Raw genomic sequence first — 21,057 nt, 5'->3', positions numbered from 1 at the left:
TTTCAAAAACTGCATATTTGAATAAATTTTATTCTATTTTTTTGTTAAAATTACACTACTATGGTAAATTTTCTTAGATTGTTCTGAGCGTAAGACGTGTCAACCACATCCACATTGCACACATTCTTTTTGTTCTAAACTAGTTCATATGGGCATGTATATAAATATGAAAAAGGATTAGTGACAATGAATGAAAAGTTTGCTCTCTTGGTTTTCATCATTGCACCAATCAACCCTCGTTCTTCATCCCTACACATACAATACCATAGGTACATTTTTTATTCTTTTTCCTTTAAATATGTTGGTTTATATTTCAATTTAAAATTATTATTACAAATGTATATGAACGTAGAAATGGGATTCTAGGTGGGTTTGATCGAAATCTAGATTTTCACTTAATTTCGAAAATCGATTAAAAATTTACATGTGAATCAAATTTATAATCGAATTCGAAATTTGGTGAAATTCATAATTAAATTTCAAAATTCGGTAAATTTATTAATTAAATTTTTAAATCAACTATCTATGTTTTTTTAGAAGTTTTATATTTTTATTTATATTTGGTGTTTTAATATATTTTGAATTTTTTATTTTATGAATATGACAATAACACGAGGTAACCAACATATCAGGTTACGAGTTATGTATAAGGTGAATACAAAAAGAGAATTACAATATCACCCTGATGTTCATGAGAAGCATGAGGATGTTATTGAGCAACATGATATTGTTGAGCAACACAAGGATATCGTTTAAGAATAACATGAGGTAGGTAGATTTCTTAGAAATCCACATAATACATGGCTCTTGATTAACTATGTATGTCATGTTGCATATGTGTTATTGTAGTACTACGGTATAGTACTAGGGTAAAGTAATTGAATATATTTTTTTATTATTGACTACTCTTTAATTATTTTTGCATAGTTAAATTTTTTGTAGAGTTGGATTTTAAGGAATTCACCATATTTCAAAATTCGGTTAAGGGCTTAATTAGATTTTGAAATTTGGTAATTTTCAAAATCTAATCACTTTCTTAACCGTATTTTGAAATTTAACGACTATGTTAATTGGATTTTAAAATCTGGTAACTACCATAACCAGATTTCAAAATTCAGTGATATCCTAAACCAAATTTTGAAATTCAGTGAGTACTTTAACCAATTTTCAAAATCTGGTGACTTTCTAAAGTGTATTTCAAAATTCGATGACTTTATAAATCGGATTCCAAATCCTGATAACTTATATTTCTTGTTGTAAAAAGCCGACAAACAATATTTCCAGAGGCATGTAATTTCACTGTCCTTAAGGACTTATCCGCGGTGTGTTGCGCAAGTCCCCCAGGATACAACAATAACTTCTCAGAATTTCTGAGGAACTCAAAACTAGCAAGGATCTTCTAAAAAGAGTATAAGAATAACCAAGAATAATTTTAGAAGAGGAAAAGAGGATGAAACTAAAAGAAGAGGAGAATGAGAAAGACTGATTTTTGGTGTGTTTTGCAATGAAAAAGGTTGTACTATTTATAGAACATCTAAAGCACCTAGTATTAAAAGAAAATGAATGTTGCAGCTTTAAAAACAATTGAACATTGCATCCATAAAATTTCTGAACGTTGGAAAGGATGGACGTTGCACAACAACGTTCTTTTGCAATAAACATATTTTAATGCATTGAACGTTACACAATGAATGTTTTACAACAATCCCCCACTTATTGCAAAAGAAATTTGAAAGAAAAGTCTTCGATTCAAATAGTTCAAACATTAAAAGAAAGATAAAAAACTTTTATTCTGGGTCTCATAGGATGTAATGCATCAGAGCTGGTATAGCAAGCTATATGAACCAGTCTTAGATTGAGATACTTAACACACAATATAGTTGGTATAACAAGCTATATGAACCAAAGACACTTGACGTGTGTTAGAGGTTTCTCAATCACAATACACCCCCACAATCCTTGCAGTTATCGCTGTGTTGCGCTTACTAGGTCATGCGCGTGCCCGGTATTCATGAGTGCTCTAAAGATCATGCCAAGATCACATGCAAGCGGCCCCACTTGACACTCATATAGGTGATTTCATCAAGTGTATGCTGCAAATCATACACCACCCATAAGGGATATGAAAATCATTAAAAACTTTATTTAGGATAAAATTCTATCACCATATAGAATTTTAATGACAAAGTTTAGCCTCTCAATAATGCAGTCTCTAACACTTTCACACACACCATAGGAAGGGACATAATTGATTAAAATCAATTTAGTGTTATCAGAACTAACAAGCGACTTGTTTTTACCCATATGAACCTTATTGATGGGATCTCCAATCACAAAGGTTGTGTTACCATCACTTGTTTGTTTGCAAGTGGCTTAAGTCTCATTACCCTCGATGTTTCTAGTATCATTTGTCTTCCCATGGGTTTTGTCAGAGGATCTGCTAGATTTCGTTCTGACTTCATATAATCAATGGAAATAGTTCCACTCTTTAGTAGCTGCTTCACCAAATTGTGTCTCAATTGAATATGTCTATTCTTTCCATTGTAATTCTTGTTTTTAGCTATAGCTATTGTCGATTGGTAATCACAATGTATAGATACCGATGGGGTTGGTTTCAGTCCTAGTGGAATGTTCGCTAAGAAGTTTTTCAACCACTTAGCCTCACTATCAGCCATCTCAAGAGCAACAAACTCAGATTCCATTGTTGATCTTGCAATAATTGTTTGTCTGGCTGATCTCCATGTAATCGCACCACCCCCAAGTGTGAATACGTAACCACTAGTGAATTTTGTCTCATCTGAATCAGAGATCCAGTTAGCATCACTGTACCCTTCTAGCATAGCGGGAAATCTACTATATTCTATGGCATAATCCATTGAACCTCTTAAGTATCTCAGAAGCCTAGCAAGTGCATCCCAATGTTCCTGATTTGGACATTGAGTGTACATACTCAGTCTACCTACTGCATAAGCAATATCAGGTCTAGAAAAGCTCATCAAGTGTAGTAAGCTCCCAATTATCTGGGCATACTGAGCTTGAGATAATCATTCTCCTTTATTTTTCATTAATTTAGAATTAGCATCATAAGGGGTACTCACTGGTTTTAAGTCATAAAACCCAAACTTCTTAAGAAGTTTCTCAATGTATTGTTCTTGAGATAGTAATATACTATCTCCTTTCGTTATGATTCTAATACCTAAAATCACATTGGCTTCACCCATGTCTTTCATTTCAAATTTTGATCCTAGAAACAATTTAGTTCTAGTGACAATCTCATTGCATGTACCAAAGATTAACATGTCATCCACATACAAGCATATAATGACACAATCACCATTTTCAAACTTAGAGTACACACATTTATCAACATCATTAGGTGAAAAACCATCACAAAGCAACACATTATCAAGTTTTTCATGCCATTGTTTTAGTGCTTGTTTCAACCCATACAAGGATTTTAAGAGTTTACATACTTTATCCTCTTGATCAGGTACAACACACCCAACAGGTTGAGTCATATAAATTTCCTCCTCTAAATCGCCATTCAAAAAGGTTGTTTTAACATCCATCTGATGTATCACTAGTTTATGGATAGCTAGAGCTAACAACACTCGAATTGAGGAAATCCTAGTCACTAGAGCAAAAGTATCAAAGTAATCTATGTTGGGTTTTTGAGTAAAACCTTTTGCTATTAATCTTTCCTTATATTTCTCTATGGATCCATCAGGGTGATACTTTTTCTTAAAGATCCACTTACAACCAATGGGTTTTGCTCCTTTAGGCAAATCTACTAAAGTCCAAGTATTGTTTTTTTGAATTGATTCAATTTCAATCCTCATGGCCTTATCCCATTGTTTTGCATCAGGAGCACTAGTAGCTTCTATAAAGCTTATTGGATCATTATCAACAAGATAAGTATAAAAGTCATCTCCAAAGGAAGTTTCCTTTCTTTGTCTTTTACTTCTTCTCAAATCCTCATTCATGGTATTACTATTATCATTCTCATCAACAGGTTGAGACATCTCACTAACCTTTAAGGGAAACACGTGTTCAAAGAACTCAGCATTTTTCGTTTCCATTATAGAATTTCTCTCAAGTATGTTACTTTTAACAACTAGAAATCTATAGGCAGCATTATGTTCAGCATAACCTAAGAACATACAATCAGTTGTTTTAGAGCATATTTTCCTTTTCTTAGGATCAGGTAACATCACCTTAGCTAACCACCCCCACACTCTTAGATATTTAAGGTTAGGTTGGTAACATTTCCACAACGCATAAGGAGTTTTACCGGTTTTCTTATGGGGTATTCTATTTTGAAAAAAACATGCAGTAAGCAAGGCTTCTCCCCAAAGGTTATCAGGTGCACCACAACTAACAAGCATAGCATTCATCATTTCCTTAAGGGTTATATTTTTTCTCTCAGCTACTCCATTAGACTCAGGTGAATATGGTGGGGTCACTTCATGGATAATTCCTTCTTTAACACAAAATTCATTAAAGAGCACATACTCACCACCTCTATCTGATCTAATCCTCTTAATTTTCTTATTCAACTTATTTTCTACTTCTGCTTTATAGGTTAAAAATACATCAAAGGCTTCATCTTTATGTTTGATTAAGTAAACTTTGGTGTATCTAGAATAATCATCTATAAAGGTCACAAAATAATTTTTACCTCCTCTAGACATAGTTTGTTTCATATCAGCTAGATCAGTATGAATTAATCCTAATAGCTCAGTTTGGCGTTCTACAGAAAAATATGTTTTCTTTGTTAATTTAGATTCTACACATATATCACATTTACTACTCTGTTTATCATGCATATTAATCAATCCTATTTGTTGTAATTTTAAAACATAAGAGGAATCCACATGTCCTAATCTAGCATGCCATATATCATACGAGTTAACAATATAAGAAGAAGAACTTGATTCATTAATATTTTCAAAAACATTTAGATTGAAGGGTCCTTGATCACAATATCTCTTCCCCACGAAAACATTATTTTTTGTCATGATGATCCTGTCAGACTCAAATGACACTTTAACCCCCATCTTTTCCAATAGTGCTACAGAGATTAAATTAACTCTGATTAATGGCACATGTAGCACATCACTCAAGGCCAGAGTCTTTCCAAATGTGAGTTTGAGAAGAACTTTTCCTTTTCCCAGAACATGAGTGGTCTTGGAATCACCGAGGTAGACGTGTTCTTCTCCATCCCCTACATTAGTGTAAGAGGTAAAAGCACTTCTGTTTGCACAGATATGCCTAGTAACACCAGAGTCTACCACTCACTTCCTCACATTGGTCATCAGATTCACTTGAGAAACGACCGCAACAATAATGTCATCTCCTTCGACTATATTGGCCCTAGGAGGATTGTCGTTTCTCGCTCTGCGTCTGCATTGTGGTGCATGATGGCCCGACTTCCCACATACAAAGCAATTTCCTTTCTTCTTAAAGGTGGGTTTAGATTCATGGGGACGAGATTTAAGAAAATTATTTTTCTTTTTGTGATCAGGTTTGTATTCATACCTTTTGGGAGTAGGTTTTACTTCTATCATATTTGCTTTCGCAGATAAAGCTTTGGCCCTTGTAGTAGCAAACTCCTTCCTGTTGGTATCTTCAATTATTATGTGTGTAATGAGTTCTGGTAGAGACATCTGTTTGTGTCTGTGTTTCAACTGTTGTTTGTAATCTGTCAAGGATGGCGGCAATTTCTCGATCAGAAGTTCTAAAACAAATTCATTCGGTAGAAGAATGTTTTCTGCTTTGATGTCTTCGAGCAGCTTCTGGTATTCATTGATTTGGGTTTTTATGTCCTTGTCTTCAATCATTTCCCAACGATAGTAGTTCCCTATGACGAATCTTTGTCTGACGACATCTTCGACAGTGTATTTAAGAATCAACGAGTCCCAAATGTCCTTTGCTTCCTTGTAGGTTGTAGGAACAGTACACATCGAACAAATCATTAGAAAGTGCACTAAGCAGAGTGTGCCGGCATACCTTGTTCGCATAAGTCCACTCTTCAACTAGTTTTGAGTTTGAAGGAATAGTGGAGTCGGGCTTCGGAGATGAAATAGCAGCAGCAACTCCATACATGTCTAAAAGGGTGGAAACGCATTCTTGCCAGCGTCGGAAGTTCTGTCCAGAGAAAACTTCAATTTTAGACACGTTTGGAAGTGATTTTGCAAAGATCGTCTGGGTTCCAAAAACAATGGTTTGGCTCTCCGAAGGCATGTTGTTGATGTCAGCCATAAGTCCTTAAGATTGTTATAAAAAGCTCACAAACAGTATTTCCTGAGGCGTGTAGTTTCATTGTCCTTAAGGACTTATCCGCGGTGTGTTGCGCAAGTCCCCCAGGATACAACAGAAACTTCTCAGAATTTCTGAGGAACTCAGAACTAGATAGGATCTTCTAAAAAGAGTATAAGAATAACCCAGAATAATTTTAGAAGAGGAAAAGAGGATGAAACTAAAAGAAGAGGAGAATGAGAAAGACTTATTTTTGGTGTGTTTTGCAATGAAAAAGGTTGTTCTATTTATAGAACATCTAAACCACCTAGTATCAAAAGAAAATGAATGTTGCAGCTTTAAAAACAATTGAACGTTGCATCCATACAATTTCTAAACGTTGGAAAGGATGGACGTTGCACAACAACGTTCTTTTGCAATAAACATATTTTAATGCATTGAACGTTACACAATGAATGTTTTACAACATTTCTGTATGTAGGGTCAATGACTATAATTCTTAAATGTCCAATAAATGCAATCACATACCTCTTTACCTTACTATGTATTTATAGGTTTTGAAATGAACTTTTAATTAAGATTCACCCAATTGCGGCCTAATATAATATAAATATGTTTTTACCTTGTTAATCAAATCTTTGATGTGCAAGACACCAAATGATCAAACTTGTGTTGAAATTTCAAGAATTGAGTTTTTATGCAATTGACTGATCGAGTGACGTAGATTGATGGATCTATATAGTACAACTTCTTCAACCGACTTTCAAAATTTGGTTGATTTTGATATCGAATAAATTTCTTAATCAGATTTTAAAATTTAATAATTTCTTAAATTAGATTTCAAAATCCTATAAATCAGATTTCAAAATCAAATTTATTTCCTCAACAATTTCAAAAATTTATTTCCTCAACAATTTCAAAATGCATAGTAGAAATAACTATATCAAATTAAAGAAATATAAAATTCTAAACAAAAACAGTAATACTGAATGAGATGAAATAAATCAGAAAATAAAAATTAACGGAGCAAGACTGATAAAAAAAGTAAGGATAATGATACTTTGACAACATTTTTTTGACAACATTTTAACATCATCTACGTGTCATTCTGTGATTGGTCCAAAATTACTCCACAATCAATAATAATAATCATAAATACTAACATGGATCAATCATAGAATGACACGTAGATGATGTTAAAATATTATAAAAAAATATTGTTAAAGTATCATTATCCAAAAAGTAAAGCCACAGTAATTCCACACCACATCAACGAAAATCACCCAGGATATACTGACGAAAATGAGAAAAGAAGAATGATTAAGCACCACACATAGATGAGAGCGAAAGAAGAATGAAACGGTGAACTTAAGGTACAAGTGAGTAAATTTACACATTCGAGAGTAAATGCGATTTTGTAAATAGTGCTTACCTAATTGTTTTTAACATTTTTACCATACCATACAAATGTAAAAGGCCCTGCTCTCTTATGTTTGCTGTGTTTTTTATAGATATCTTTATACCTTTTACTCGCGGATAAACAAAACTTAATGTGTCAATCCAAATTCAAGAAGGATTATGAACTTTTATCACATTACCCAATTTTATTTCTTCTTAAATTTAAATTCAAATACTGTAATAAAATATATAATAAGACTTTTTTTTTTAAAAGACTAATATAATAATAAATAAAAACCCATAACACTCCTAAATATTCCGCACAAAAATAAAAATTATTCATACGAACTACTATTAATGTTAAAAATGGGAATAAACAAATAAAAGTATTAACCTTCAAGAGAAATACTGCATTATTATTTTAGTGGAGAGTCATTTTACGTCACTACATTTATGAAAAATCTGATCATAAATTAAGCAAAATATTATTTTCTATTCTTAGATAGCACTTGCTTGCAAAATAACTAAAACTTACTTTAAAGAACTTCAAGTATCATATTAAAACCCTTTACAAAGCCAACATTCTTACTCATCATAACAAACAAGATATATTCATACACTAACTCGTACTTAACACTCTCCCATGCACATATATTGGTCCTTGTCCATAGCTCCTTATGCATGTTGCTCTTTCTAACTGGAACATCATTTTCTTTAACTCATTAACTATGTTGTGCTGTTATCAAATCATGGCATCACTTTCTGGGACACTGGTTTCATGTCCATCATCTCCAGAGGCCTGTCAAATCATAGCAAGTTCTGTCACTGCATCAACTTCTCTTTTTGAAAGAGTTTATATTCAAGCAAAAGTTAGTGATCATGAGTTTAGTATAAGGAAAAATATTCTGAGATGTTACAATATTTCCCTAACAAAAGAAGAAAAAATCTTACAACCCTTAATGCTAGTAATCATGAGAAGTGAATGTTAAAGCAGTACGCTTACAGTTTCATCTGGAACAATTGCATATCTGACTGATATAGAGGACGATGATTTCCCTATTTAAGGCAAAAAACAAAAAGAATCATATGCTAATTATTTCAAAAGAAAGAATAATTGATCCTGAATTGCAGAAGGGTATATCAGTGCACCTGACGATGGACAAGATTTTAAGGTTTCTATGTACTGCCCAGGAGAACCATCAACACTGAAGGCTTGAATAATGGTTGGAACATTCCTAATCCCAGAAAGAACTAGCACTGTGAAAGTTTGTAGATTTAATATAATTGATACAAAGATGTAACTGTACTGATCCAATTTGTATACCGGTCTTTGGTTTCTCCGTTCCCAAGTTGTCCATTTGCTCCTCTTCCCCATGAATATACACTTTCACGTTCAGTAACAGCAATGGTGTGTCTCCACCCGCATGACACCTGATGCACTTTCTGCCATGCCAGACAAAAGTTTGCAGAGATATAAAAAGTGGATCATTATATCATTCCATGCTCAAATTTTCCAAAATGTGAAGAAGGGTGTTGCAGTTCCAGTACCTGATCATAGGGAAAGTTCACTTGCACAGGAGAACAACAATCTAAATTGTTACCAACTCCAATCTGTCCGAACTACAGATACAATTCAAGAATTTATATCCACTGTGTTATGTTCAAGTGTATTTCATGAAGTGAATTGTTATGATATTATGGTAAAAAAAGGTTGATGAAAAATACTGCCAACCTTATTCCATCCCCAGCCAAAAAGTTGTCCACTAGATGCGAGTGCCATGCTGTGCCTCCACCCACCTGATACCTGATGAGACAAGTCCAAACAAACATAGGAGACAAAGACATCACATTCTGCTGCATGTCATGGGGTGTAGGACAAGATTCGGTGCTTTGTCACAAACTTTTTTCTATTTTAAACAAGTAAGCTTATAAGCGACAAAACATGTATTCCAAGCATGAAGTTAAAGGAGCACCTGCGAAATGAACTTGTCACTCAAGGTTTCAACCTTGCGAGGTACAAGACGATCCTCAAAATCCCCATGTCCCAGCTGACCATATTTTCCCCATCCATATGTGTATAATCCACCAGAAGATGAAACACATATTGTATGCCTCCAGCCACAAGCAACCAGAGCTATTTTGTAACCCTGTCAAATTTACAGTTATGATCACATCAGAAGTTAACACCAGCAATTTATGGACAAAATTTGGATGCTCAGCATCAGAATTCAATTTCATGTCAATAATCTATCTAGATTTTTATTCATAAATGTATCAAGTTTAACTCTCAGAAATGAAACACTAATAATACATTCTCATGATATGTTTTTGCAGACTGTAGAATCATAATCATTGTGTAATCTGAAAAGGTTAGCTTGTACAGGTTTGAGAATGTACATCAACAGTCACTTTCTCTGGGAGCAAACGATCATTTCTGTCACCCAAGCCCAAATTTCCATAACGGCCCCAACCCCATCCATACAAATTTCCTTCTTCAGTGATTGCTACACTGTGTTCAGCACCAGCAGCAACCATTTTGACAGGTATTCCCTACAACAATACAAAAGTTTACGAGTCCAAGTAGTCAAGGGAATAATATTGTCTGATGCATATACTTTTTTAGCTCCCCTTTCTCCATAATTTGTTCAAATTGAAGGAGATTTATTTGAGAACTGTTCAGTGCTTTCTGGCTTCATTCAGTATTACGAAAAACAATTTTGAAAAGAGTACTAAATACATCTTATTGAGTGCTGAAAATAACCAGGCCATAAGATATTATTCATTACAGAAAAACTGGATTCAAATCTTAAATTGGTACCTCAAATTTTTGAACTTTTTGTGGCAGAAGAGAGTCCTCTGTAGTACCAAGTCCAAGTTCACCATTTTTATTATGCCCCCAACTTCATTTGTGCCAGAAAAATAGTACAGAAATATTTGAAGTTAAAGAAAACTCCAAAGAACATGTAAAAACTAACCATTGAGAAATTACTCCATATATGTGAAAAAAATAATGGAGAGAAGCAGTAGTTCTCTGTCATGTAACAAAGACACGTTTATAATGCAATAGGTCACCCGGAAAATAAGAATAAGACAACATTTTTTATACAAAAGATCTTGTATGCTGAACCTACATCAAGGATTATCTATATTGATATATCTAAAATGGAATGTTACATTAGAAGGTGTATTCAGGATATACAAGAGTTCAAACTAAACCAGGTGCATGAACTATTAACCGAGGTAGCAGAGCCAAACCATAAAAGGAAAATTTGGGTAGGAAATACTTTTAACAGTTACATGAGTAAGAAAAATACAACTCAACAAGAGTGTGTCCCTATAACAAAAGGACATATAGGAATGGAATGAAGATGTGTCAAAGAATCTGCACATGAAAGGAAGAGGTCAGAATAGAAAAGACAGGTTAACTACAAACCTCAGGACCAACTTGTCCGTGGTAACTGACAAACAGTGACTGTCCCCACAAGCAATTTGTTGTATCGTTAGACCTTGTAATGCTTTGATGGGATGAGGAATGAGCATGTCATTATAATCACCATGACCCAACCTACCAAAGTCACCCCTGGAAAGCCATATTACGATCTACTTTAGAACTCTAAGATATTCCAGACATTAATGTGAAAGGTAAAGCAAACCGACTCCTTTTCATTAGTGTCAAAAGTTGTTGGTAAGCTGAAAACAACACAACATTATACGGTCAACAAATTAGTTGTTCAATTTTCAAGTTAACAAATTATTGAGTCTCAAATCAACCTTTCTCTATAAGTCCACAAGGTCGACACCCACCTTCATGATCTAGTCAACTAACATTTTTGTACCTATGATTGATTAATGCATACTAAAATTAAACTAGCTATAACTTACCTGAAGCAGAATCCAACACTAAATGAGAGCAAACATTCTAAATCAACAGCCAGAGTTACAAGGTTTTAATTATTGAAAAACACAATGACCAAAAGATGGTTAAGATGGAGAGCATAATAGTACCATCCCCAACTATATACAGTCCTGCCAAACTCAGAACGTGCCATAGTATGATCAGCTCCACAAGTAACACTTATTATGTCTTGGCCATCCAATGCACTCAGTTTTGTAGGTAACAGTCGATCATCAGTGTCACCATGGCCTAACTGTCCATCCTCTCCTCGCCCCCACGTGCAAACAACATTTCCACCTTTTAAAAGAATCAAAATTGAGAAGAAAAAACATGACACAAGTCACACCTAGGAACAATTTGAGATGATATGAAAGTTCTACAAGACAAGTTAATAAGAGTGTATATGAACATGAACACAAGAAATGAAAAAGAAGAATTGAAGTTTGAACTCCAAAAGTTGCATTTATTTAATGAGGTACTTCTTCCTAGAACGTTCAAGGAATTTAAAAATCCAGTGTATTGGATGTGAAGAGGACCCAAATGAAAATATCAGAAAGTGCTACCATTGCTACCACTGAACAACTTATTTAACCACATTCCAGTGGTTAAAGACAGTGCAATATAAAACGCTGGATCATGTATGATGGAATGTCTAACTTTTCCTAACTCAATTTTCAGAATACAACTTGTATATAAGACGAACTCTAAATCTATACGTAGACACGTAGCATACAAATCAAACAAGAGAAGGGTCGTCATAAACTGCATAAAATAAACATTCTATAATAGATTGGGACCACATAGAACAAGATGCTGACGCCAAAAATGAACTGATGACTACGTGGGGACCGTCAAAGAATCTAAAAAACTTGCAAACATAACCCATCACTCTTTTCTGAAAACTGAATATAAAACTTCATTCAGCCCAATAACAACAATCAATACATTCTAAACAAAAAAGAAAAGTGAGCACTGATTGATGCTTTCTTACTCAGAAGTGCTACACTGTGGCTGGCACCGGCCGATACAAGAAGAACACGACGAGGTGGAGCAGCCACTTCACTAGTCCCTTCATCTTCCATCTGCACGATCGCAACTGTCTACAAAACTTGCTCTGCTCGGTGAAAGAAGTTTTGATTCTTATATATACGCGCACAGACAGAGAAGCATCTAAGAAAACGAAAAACATGTTGTTCAAAGAGTCAAAATGTCCGTAGAACAAACAAGTCTTATTCACACCAAACAAAAGGGGTGGGTGAAAGTTTAACATTATCAGGTAGATCATTTAAGAAAGTTCCTGTTACTTACTTTTTATTTCACCAACTTATCTGTCAATACTCTGTACCCATATACGGCTGATCTCTAAGGAAATTAATGCAGCTATGATATTAGTAGCTACCCATGCTCTAAGCAAATCTCTTTACTTTACAGCGTAAATAAATTGAAAAGTTATCCACGTACTTCACGTTGGTTTGATGGATACATAAGCACTGTATGAAAAAACTGATAGTGATGTTTGCATAGGTGAGGATAATTGGACTGGAAACACATGCGTTAAGGACAGGTAATATAAAGACGATGGAATTCAATGATGATGGCCCAAATGTTGGATCTTTCTCTTGATTCTATTTCAGCCACTGCCATGAATTTGACATGTGATGTGGTCTAGACTCAAGAACTAGACCTGTAAACTTTTTAGAATCATAATGATACGGTTGGAATTTTATGACTCAAAGGAGATGAATTCAGATAAGTTAAATAAAAATATATTTTTATATTATTTTTTAGAATAATTTTATGTATTATTTAATTAATTAGATTTAATAGATCTTTTTTAAAGTTAGTTACAAATTTTATAGTTTAAATATTTACTATATTAGTTTTTCTTTCGTTCTTTTGTTTCTTATATGTTAAAAATCCAACGATTAGTATCAAGAACAAAAAGGATCTTATTGGATCTTTGATGTAACCCACAAACACTTATAACCACAAAATAATCACCACACATAAGATGGAATCTCAAACATCCTTTACTACCGTTTCTGTACCTCTATTTGATGGACAAAACTATCAAATGTGGGTTGTCAAAATGGAAGCATATCTAGATGCTAACGAGGGAAGCGGTAGAAGAGGACTACGAAGTGTCTCCCTTACCAGATATTCCTATGGTTGCTCAAATGAAAAATCACAAAGAAAGGAGGCTTCAAAAGTCCAAAGCCAAATCAATTTTGTTCACAACCGTATCTCTAATCATTTTCAACAGAATAATGACGTTGAAAACGGCATATGAAATTTGGAAGTTTTTGAAGAAAGAGTACGAAGGCAGTGAGAGAATCAAAGGAATGCAAAATCTAGTTCGAGAACTTGAGATGCAGAGGATGAAAGATTCAGAGACAATTAAAGATTATGCGAACAAGCTTCTCGGCATTGCAAACAAAATATGTCTTCTTGGCACTGATATTCCTGATTCTTGAATTGTTCAAAAAATACTTGTAACAATTCCAGAAAGATATGAAGCAACATTGACTTCCTTGCAGAACTCAAAATATCTTTTTACTATTACCTTGGTAGAACTTTTGACCGCATTTCAGGCTCCAGAACAAAGAAGACTCATGAGAGAAGAAGGGCATATTGAAGGGGCTTTGGCAGCTAAATTTTTGAAAATAAAGGGTAAGTCTTTCAACCACAAAATGATAGCAAATCCTCTCATGTTTTTCCATCATGTCCTTTTTGTAAGAAAAACAATCATCCACGTACAAAGTGTTGGTGGAGGCCAGATGTGAAATGCCATAAATGTGGACAATTAGGGCATGTGGAGAAAATCTGCAAGTCATAAAAAAACACAAGAGAATGTACAAGCTCTTATTGAAGAGGGTGAAGAAGAAGAACTTTTTGTTGTTTCTTGCTTTGCTACTGCAAGATCAACAGAAAATTGGCTAATTGATAGTGGTTGCACGAACCACATGAGTTATGATCAAGAATTATTCAAAGATCTTGATGCGACCTACAACACAAATGTCCGAATTGGAAACAAAGCAAAAATAGCAGTGAAGGGCAAAGGAACCATTGCGATCAAAGGTTGCACAAGTTTGAAATTAAATACTCTGAAATTGACAAAAACTTGTTGAGTGTTGGCCAACTTCTAGAGAAAGGCTATAAAGTTCTATTTGAAGATAAAACCTGCATTATTAAAGATTCAAATAATAAAGAATTATTCAGAGTTTGAATGAAAGGCAAGAGCTTTGCTTTGAATTTGATTGATAAAGAGCAGTTTATTATGCACAAGGTTGAAGACAATATGCAAGTAGAGGGGCTTCCCAAACTATAAGAGAAATCACCCGTATGCGCAACTTTTCAATATGGAAAACAAACAAGGTTGTCTTTTCCAAAAGACAAATCTTAGAGAGCAACAAACAAACTGCAGTTAGTACATACGGATGTCAGAGGACCTAAAAGAACCCCATCTCTGAATAACAAGAAAGTAGAGCTAGTGGGTATTAAAGTTGGTGAAAGTCAAATTAAACCAGAAAAATTAGAGGAAGAAAAGCATCCTAAGACAACTCTTCCCAAAACAGAAGCTGAAAATACGAAAAAGCCAAAAGAACAACTAAGTAGATGAAAAAGTTGCGAAAGATTGTAAGGACGTGAAGACTAAGCAAGAAATTGTGATCGGGACTTCCAAATCTAAAAGAACTTTAGATGATACGGTCAAAGACGAAAAATATGTTAACTTTGAGTCAGGAAGGAGTTTGTTAAAATTTTGTAACTCAAACAACATTTAGTTCAAGGAATCAAATAAATTAAATAAAAAATATATCTCTATTCTATTTTTTAGGAAGATTATACATTATTTAATTAATTAAATTTAATAGATATTTCTTAAAATTGATTTCAAATTTTGTAATTTAAATATTTACTGCTCAATAAAAGATACCAATTTTTCTTTCATTTTTTTTCCTCTTATACGTTAAAAGCCCAACAGATACAAATAGTAATTCTTGATTTTCCATTCATTTTGATACATGTTACATAACTAAAATGATGACGAAACTTTTATACTTTTGAAGATATCAAATAAATATAAAAGTTTTATTTGTGTAAAAGTTTGATTGATGTAATGCATATTGATATCTATGTTTGTACGAGTGTTTATCAAACCTTCACGTGATACTAGTGTTCTTGACTTTGAATTATTAGAGTTGCGACATGATTATTTGAATATTTTGATTCTACATGTTTCTAGAAAATGGTTTTTCTTTCTCCACTGCAATCATAGTTTTTCTGTACGGCCAAGAAGTTTTCACTCATGCACTGGAGTAGAAACAAGAAGGTTCATCAAGTATTCAAGTGTCCAAAAGTGTTATCAAAACCAAGATTTTGAATAATTTAACAAAATTATTTACACGTTATTATTAATCGTTTTGTTTTGTTTCTTAAAATTACAAGAGAAATTAACCGGATTTATCCTTCAAAACTCTCTCGTTATAAAACCATTAAACTTAGTAGTCAACTTGTTATTATTTTTGTATAATTATTATTAACTCATACAAGTTTTTCCTTGAAGATGAGATCCTTTTATCCTATCTTTTCTTTTAAAATAATATTAGATAGTATCCTTAATAATATTTTAAAATAATATCCTTTTATCCTTAATTACAAAAGAATCATCACTACTAAAAAGAAAAAAATATAAATATATAAATCCCGATACTATGTAGTTATCATATATAGTTTTACTTTTCTATATTTTCTTCCATTGTGCATTATTCACACCGTAACATTTTTCAACTTAACATAATTAATTTGACCAACTCTTATTTTAATATATACTGTTGAGATTTTTTCATTATTGTAATCTAACAACCATGATCACCATGGATGACAGCAAAATACAGATAGATATAATTTATATCCCTTACTTGTTTTATTTAAATTTTTTTATCACGTTACCTGTACAGTACAGGTTAGTATCCATGGAAAAAGTATGCACCAATTTTTTTTATACCTATAGTTTCTTTCGTTATTTTAATTTTAAATAATATCATTTAAAAATAAATTCTGTAAATATAAATTCACATAATAAAAACATATAATAAAATATTAGTGTGAATACATTTAATAATTCTAAAAATGAAAAATTAAATAAGTATAGGGTTTTAAAACTATAATATCTTGAAAAACATTTTCAATGCCTAAATAAAAGTATAAATATATAAATTAAATTTTAATCAATTGTTTAATTATTAATGTTTTCTGGTCATGAATTTAATTTGTTGAGTTGATTCATGGTATGAAATTAAATGATAGGCCAGTCAAGACTTTCATACTATATTGTTTAAAACCAAAATAAATAAATAAATAAAAGAAACAATAATCTGAGACTAATAATTGCAGTGAATATAGCTTACTTTGTAAAGCCTAATAATGATAAGAGAAAAATGAATAGAATTTTAATTCAACAAAAAATCCTATTATGGAAAAGTTCACTCCTTCCACAGAATAGGGTCCCACTTAAACCCATCCAAGAGGAAAAAACAGACGCTAATGTGTCCCACAAAAGAGACTCTATTATTATGTAGCTTTATTTATTGCGTCGGAAATAATACGGTACAACCATCAACCTTAATTTGATATTTAAATGTAAAACAAATTTTAATTAATTTTTATAATATAATTTCTTACTAACCATGATCATGCACTCTCTATATATTTATTTTTTAAAATTATTTACATAGATAGAGTCGGCACTGTCTCTACTTTTTTTGAATAATATATTGTAGTAGTGTTTTGCAAATATAAAGAGTTACGTAATTAATATAAAACTCAAATTGTTACATAAGTTATGCATATAAGAATTAATTTATCTTATATCGAAAGTAAACTTCAAGAAAGACGATCTAAATATTTACCACAGTAGAGAAAGACGAGGTGGACGAAGACTGATGTATTCCTATTCTTATTTCCTTCTACGTCTTAACTCATGTTTTCACAATTTGTTTAATTGAATATAAAAATAATAATTTATTTCCTAAAAGATTGAAATATATATATATAATATGCAAGCATATATGTCTTTCATGACCTTCTCCTGTTAGTAAGGTTTTAATGAATAAAATATTTTAGGTTTAATGTTTCAATAGGTCACTGTTTTTTTCCAGAATCTCAAATAGGACTTTTTCTTTTTTGGCGTTTCAATTGGATCCTTATTTTTGTAAAATTGAATTAAATAGGACCTTTCCGTTAAATTGACGAGACGACGTTAAGTGTTCTATCATCTGGTATGCTGACTGTGTTATTTTTAACACACGTGTCATTAGCAACGTGGTGGAACTGTGGTACCATCAAAACCATATCAGGATGTTGTTCTATCTTCTGACGGACAGTTTGCGCTTTCCGACTCCTGGGACGGCGAGCTCCGCCTCTGGGACCTTGCAGCCGGCACCTCCGCGCGCCGTTTTGTTGGACACACCAAGGACGTCCTCTCTGTGGCGTTCTCCATTGACAACCGTCAGATCGTGTCGGCCTCGCATGACCGCACAATCAAACTGTGGAATACCCTTGGTGAATGCAAGTACACTATTCAAGACAATAATGCTCATTCTGATTGGGTTAGATGTGTGCGTTTCAGCCCTAGCACTCTTCAGCTGACTATTGTGTCTGCATCTTGGGACCGCACTGTTAAGGTGTGGAACCTCACGAACTGCAAGCTGAGAAATACCCTTGCTGGACACAGTGGGTATGTGAACACTGTTGTTGTTTCTCCCGATGGTTCTTTGTGTGCTAGTGGTGGAAAAGATGGAGTTATTTTGCTGTGGGATTTGGCTGAGGGTAAGCGTCTCTACTCTCTCGATGCTGTGGGATTTCGCTGCCGTTTCTGCTGGGGCTGCTCCGAGGAGCGGCGGGAGGCGGAGAAAGGGGGGTGGGATGGTATTGGGGGAAGAATTTGAAAGGTTGAGAGGGTTCGATTTTAGGGACAAGGATTTTTGGAGGTTATGCGGTTTGCGGAATTAGGGTTGGGTCGTCAGTCCGCGAAAAAGGAAGGGTTGAGAGGGGAGTGGCTGTAGACTGGTGCCGGAAAACATGGGGTCCAAGGAGGAGACGTCGCCGGAATTGCAGAGAGAACGGGGTTCTGTAATTGAATTGCCAACTTTGCCCTAATTGAATTTCCCCTATTTTAATTTAATTTTTAATTTAAAATTTAAAATAATAGAATTTATCCACGTAATGACACGTGTGTTAAAAATAACACTGTCAGCATACCAGGTCATACAACACTTAACGCCGTTTCATCAATTTAACGGAAATGTCCTATTTAATTCAATTTTACAAAATTAAGGACCCAATTGAAACGCCAAAAAAGAAAAAGTCATATTTAAGATTCCGGACGAAAATAGAGACCTATTGAAACATTAAACTAATATTTTATAAACTCAGAATTATCTAGTGTGATGTTTTTTTAAGATAACTTCAATTATTCTTATTTATCTTCAGAAGAAGGATTGAAAGAGAGTGATGAAGATCAAACAAAAGTTGGTGAAAGATTTTTTTGGGTCAAATAAAGAAAATGTTGAAGGAATTTAATCTTCGGGAAAACCCAGGCCCACGAAAAGACAAGTCCTAGAACCTTCAAGCATTTTTAATTTCACAAAGTAAATAAATAAAATGTTAGCAACGCTCTATTTAGTATTTCTTTTTCTTTTTTTTATTTTCTAAAATCCTTTCAAATATGTTTTAGATTTTATTTCATGAAAGTAAAATCTAAAACTTCCCAAATGTTCAAAAATGAAAATATAGCACGTTGGATAGTTATGAGGAAATAGGTGCCATTTATTCATGAGTTTCAAAGCTTTCACTGAACTTTCAGATTTAACTCTCTACAAAGAATACTTTGAAATGTATTTTAAATTATTCAGGAAGTATTATTTTTCAATGAAATTTTTTACTATATTATATTCCAAAAAAATTAAACGAAATAGTTAAAAAATAATTTTCATTTTGTAATGTCATTTCAAAATGTATTTTTCTTAAATGTTTCAAATATACGTAATTTACAAGCTTTTCAAAATCTTATGCAGGTGCAAGAAGCAATTCCTTTGTATTCTTAGACACTTCATATAAAAATGTCGGAAAATGCCCAAATAAAAATGCCTTTTATAGTCTATTAATATTTTTGAACAAAAATATGTGAGAAAACATTCAAAAATGAGTATTCAACTTTATCTTATATAAAATTTATTAGTTTTAATTTGGATTGCATTTCATTTTAATCTCCCAATTTTTTTGCAGTTAAGTAATCTTCTATTTTTAAAATTTCAACGAACTCACTCCCTTCCAAAACTTTTGAATGATCACTTTAGGCCATTTCTTCCCGCACCACATTTTCTCTTCCTGCACTCCCCTAACTTTCAAAGTATATTTTACCTTATGAAATGTTATTAAAAATAAAACTAAAAACCAAAATAGGCGTTTTTATTGTCTCCTTCCTTCATGCACAATTGTTCGTCTCTCAGTTCATCGGTCGTTAGGTTTTTAATTAAATTTCGAAATTGGTAATTTGGATTATCAGATATGGAAGTATATGCAAGAATAATTAATTCAAAATATATTTTGGATTGATTAATCCATAATATAATATCAGATTAGGGATTACATTCTAGATTACTAAATCTTAAATTCAATTATAATTTTTGGGTTACAATATGATTAGAGAAATTCTATCCATTAATAAGTTCACGTTTTGCTCTATAATTTCTCAATTTTTAATATCTTGGCTCTATTTATGAATAATCTATTTTTTTTATTGATTTTTTCACTTGAATATGTTATTATCTCAACTAGTTTTCTCTTAATTCATAGTTTATGTTTATTTAGTGATGAGCCTTTGGGTACTTACATTTTAAGAAGTTTTGGATTTTCTTTTACATATTCTTTTAAATTCAAAAAACTTTTAGATAAGAGAAATATTAGTAGTTGATTTAAATTGTGATGTATAATTGGTTTAAACATGTTAATATGACAATTAAAAGTATTTGAATTGAATTTCGGTGTTATTAAGAAAATGATCAATGTTAGTGTTTTCATGAAAATTTAAGAACTTGGATTTGACATTATCAACTTTAATGATATTAATGTTACCATGCAAACTATACTTTCAACATGCTATTTGGGGCATTTTGAACTTGTTGAAAATATTACACTATCTAGTTTTAAATTGAAACTAGTTTTGCGAAAATTATGCATTGTTTTAAATTCTACATAATTTACATAGCAAACGAAATTCATTAGAGAACCATAATTTCTTTTTAAGTTAACATGTCCAACGAAATGTTAGAAACTTGATTTTTTTTTCCGTGTCAATCATTTTAGTTTTGTTTATATTCTTCTAATTCTTCGCTATTATATTACTGTTATTATTATACGATATATATTATTAAGTAAAATTAAATAATATACACATACATGTATATATACATGTATATGTACATACGTTGAGTGTAAAAATGTAT

General features: G+C 32.7%; 2 protein-coding genes across 3 annotated transcripts; one reads left to right on the top strand and one right to left on the bottom strand.

The window, feature by feature from the left end:
• Window positions 1–8,165: 8,165 nt before the first annotated feature.
• On the bottom strand, window positions 8,166–12,769 carry LOC108334364 (ultraviolet-B receptor UVR8). 2 transcript variants are annotated; one of them, XM_017570163.2, is made up of 12 exons: window positions 12,543–12,769; window positions 11,662–11,848; window positions 11,090–11,236; window positions 10,475–10,556; window positions 10,054–10,206; window positions 9,630–9,803; window positions 9,389–9,460; window positions 9,205–9,276; window positions 8,981–9,099; window positions 8,806–8,891; window positions 8,660–8,712; window positions 8,166–8,455 (listed from the first exon to the last, which is right to left on the bottom strand). In XM_017570163.2, the coding sequence occupies exons 1-12, from the start codon at window positions 12,631–12,633 to the stop codon at window positions 8,399–8,401; spliced, it is 1,293 nt and encodes a 430-aa protein (XP_017425652.1). In that variant the 5' UTR covers window positions 12,634–12,769; the 3' UTR covers window positions 8,166–8,398. The 2 variants fall into 2 exon arrangements, with proteins under 2 accessions (XP_017425652.1, XP_017425668.1); XM_017570179.2 differs by lacking the exon at window positions 12,543–12,769 and adding an exon at window positions 12,115–12,217.
• A 1,592-nt stretch (window positions 12,770–14,361) lies between these two features.
• Window positions 14,362–18,498, top strand: LOC108325460 (guanine nucleotide-binding protein subunit beta-like protein). The gene is made up of 3 exons (XM_017558541.2): window positions 14,362–14,638; window positions 16,510–16,514; window positions 17,869–18,498. Exons 1-3 carry the CDS (start codon window positions 14,362–14,364, stop codon window positions 18,496–18,498), a joined length of 912 nt encoding a protein of 303 aa, XP_017414030.1.
• Window positions 18,499–21,057: the final 2,559 nt, after the last annotated feature.

The sequence above is a fragment of the Vigna angularis genome, chromosome 1, assembly GCF_016808095.1.
Source record: "Vigna angularis cultivar LongXiaoDou No.4 chromosome 1, ASM1680809v1, whole genome shotgun sequence".
Taxonomy (NCBI): domain Eukaryota; kingdom Viridiplantae; phylum Streptophyta; class Magnoliopsida; order Fabales; family Fabaceae; genus Vigna; species Vigna angularis.
The sequence above is the reverse complement of the archived record's forward strand: the minus strand, read 5'-3'. Positions and strand labels throughout refer to the sequence as shown.

Bases quoted from the DNA above. Each gene is read 5' to 3' on its own strand.
- LOC108334364 (XM_017570163.2), bottom strand. From the start codon at position 12,633: ATGGAAGATGAAGGGACTAGTGAAGTGGCTGCTCCACCTCGTCGTGTT. The intron at 10,557-11,089 runs GTTTGTAGTTAA...GCACAAATGAAG, and splicing joins ACGGACAAGTTGGTCCTGAG to TTGGGGGCATAATAAAAATG. The intron at 8,713-8,805 runs GTGCACTGATAT...TGCCTTAAATAG, and splicing joins AAAATCTTGTCCATCGTCAG to GGAAATCATCGTCCTCTATA.
- LOC108325460 (XM_017558541.2), top strand. From the start codon at position 14,362: ATGTGGAGAAAATCTGCAAGTCATAAAAAAACACAAGAGAATGTACAA.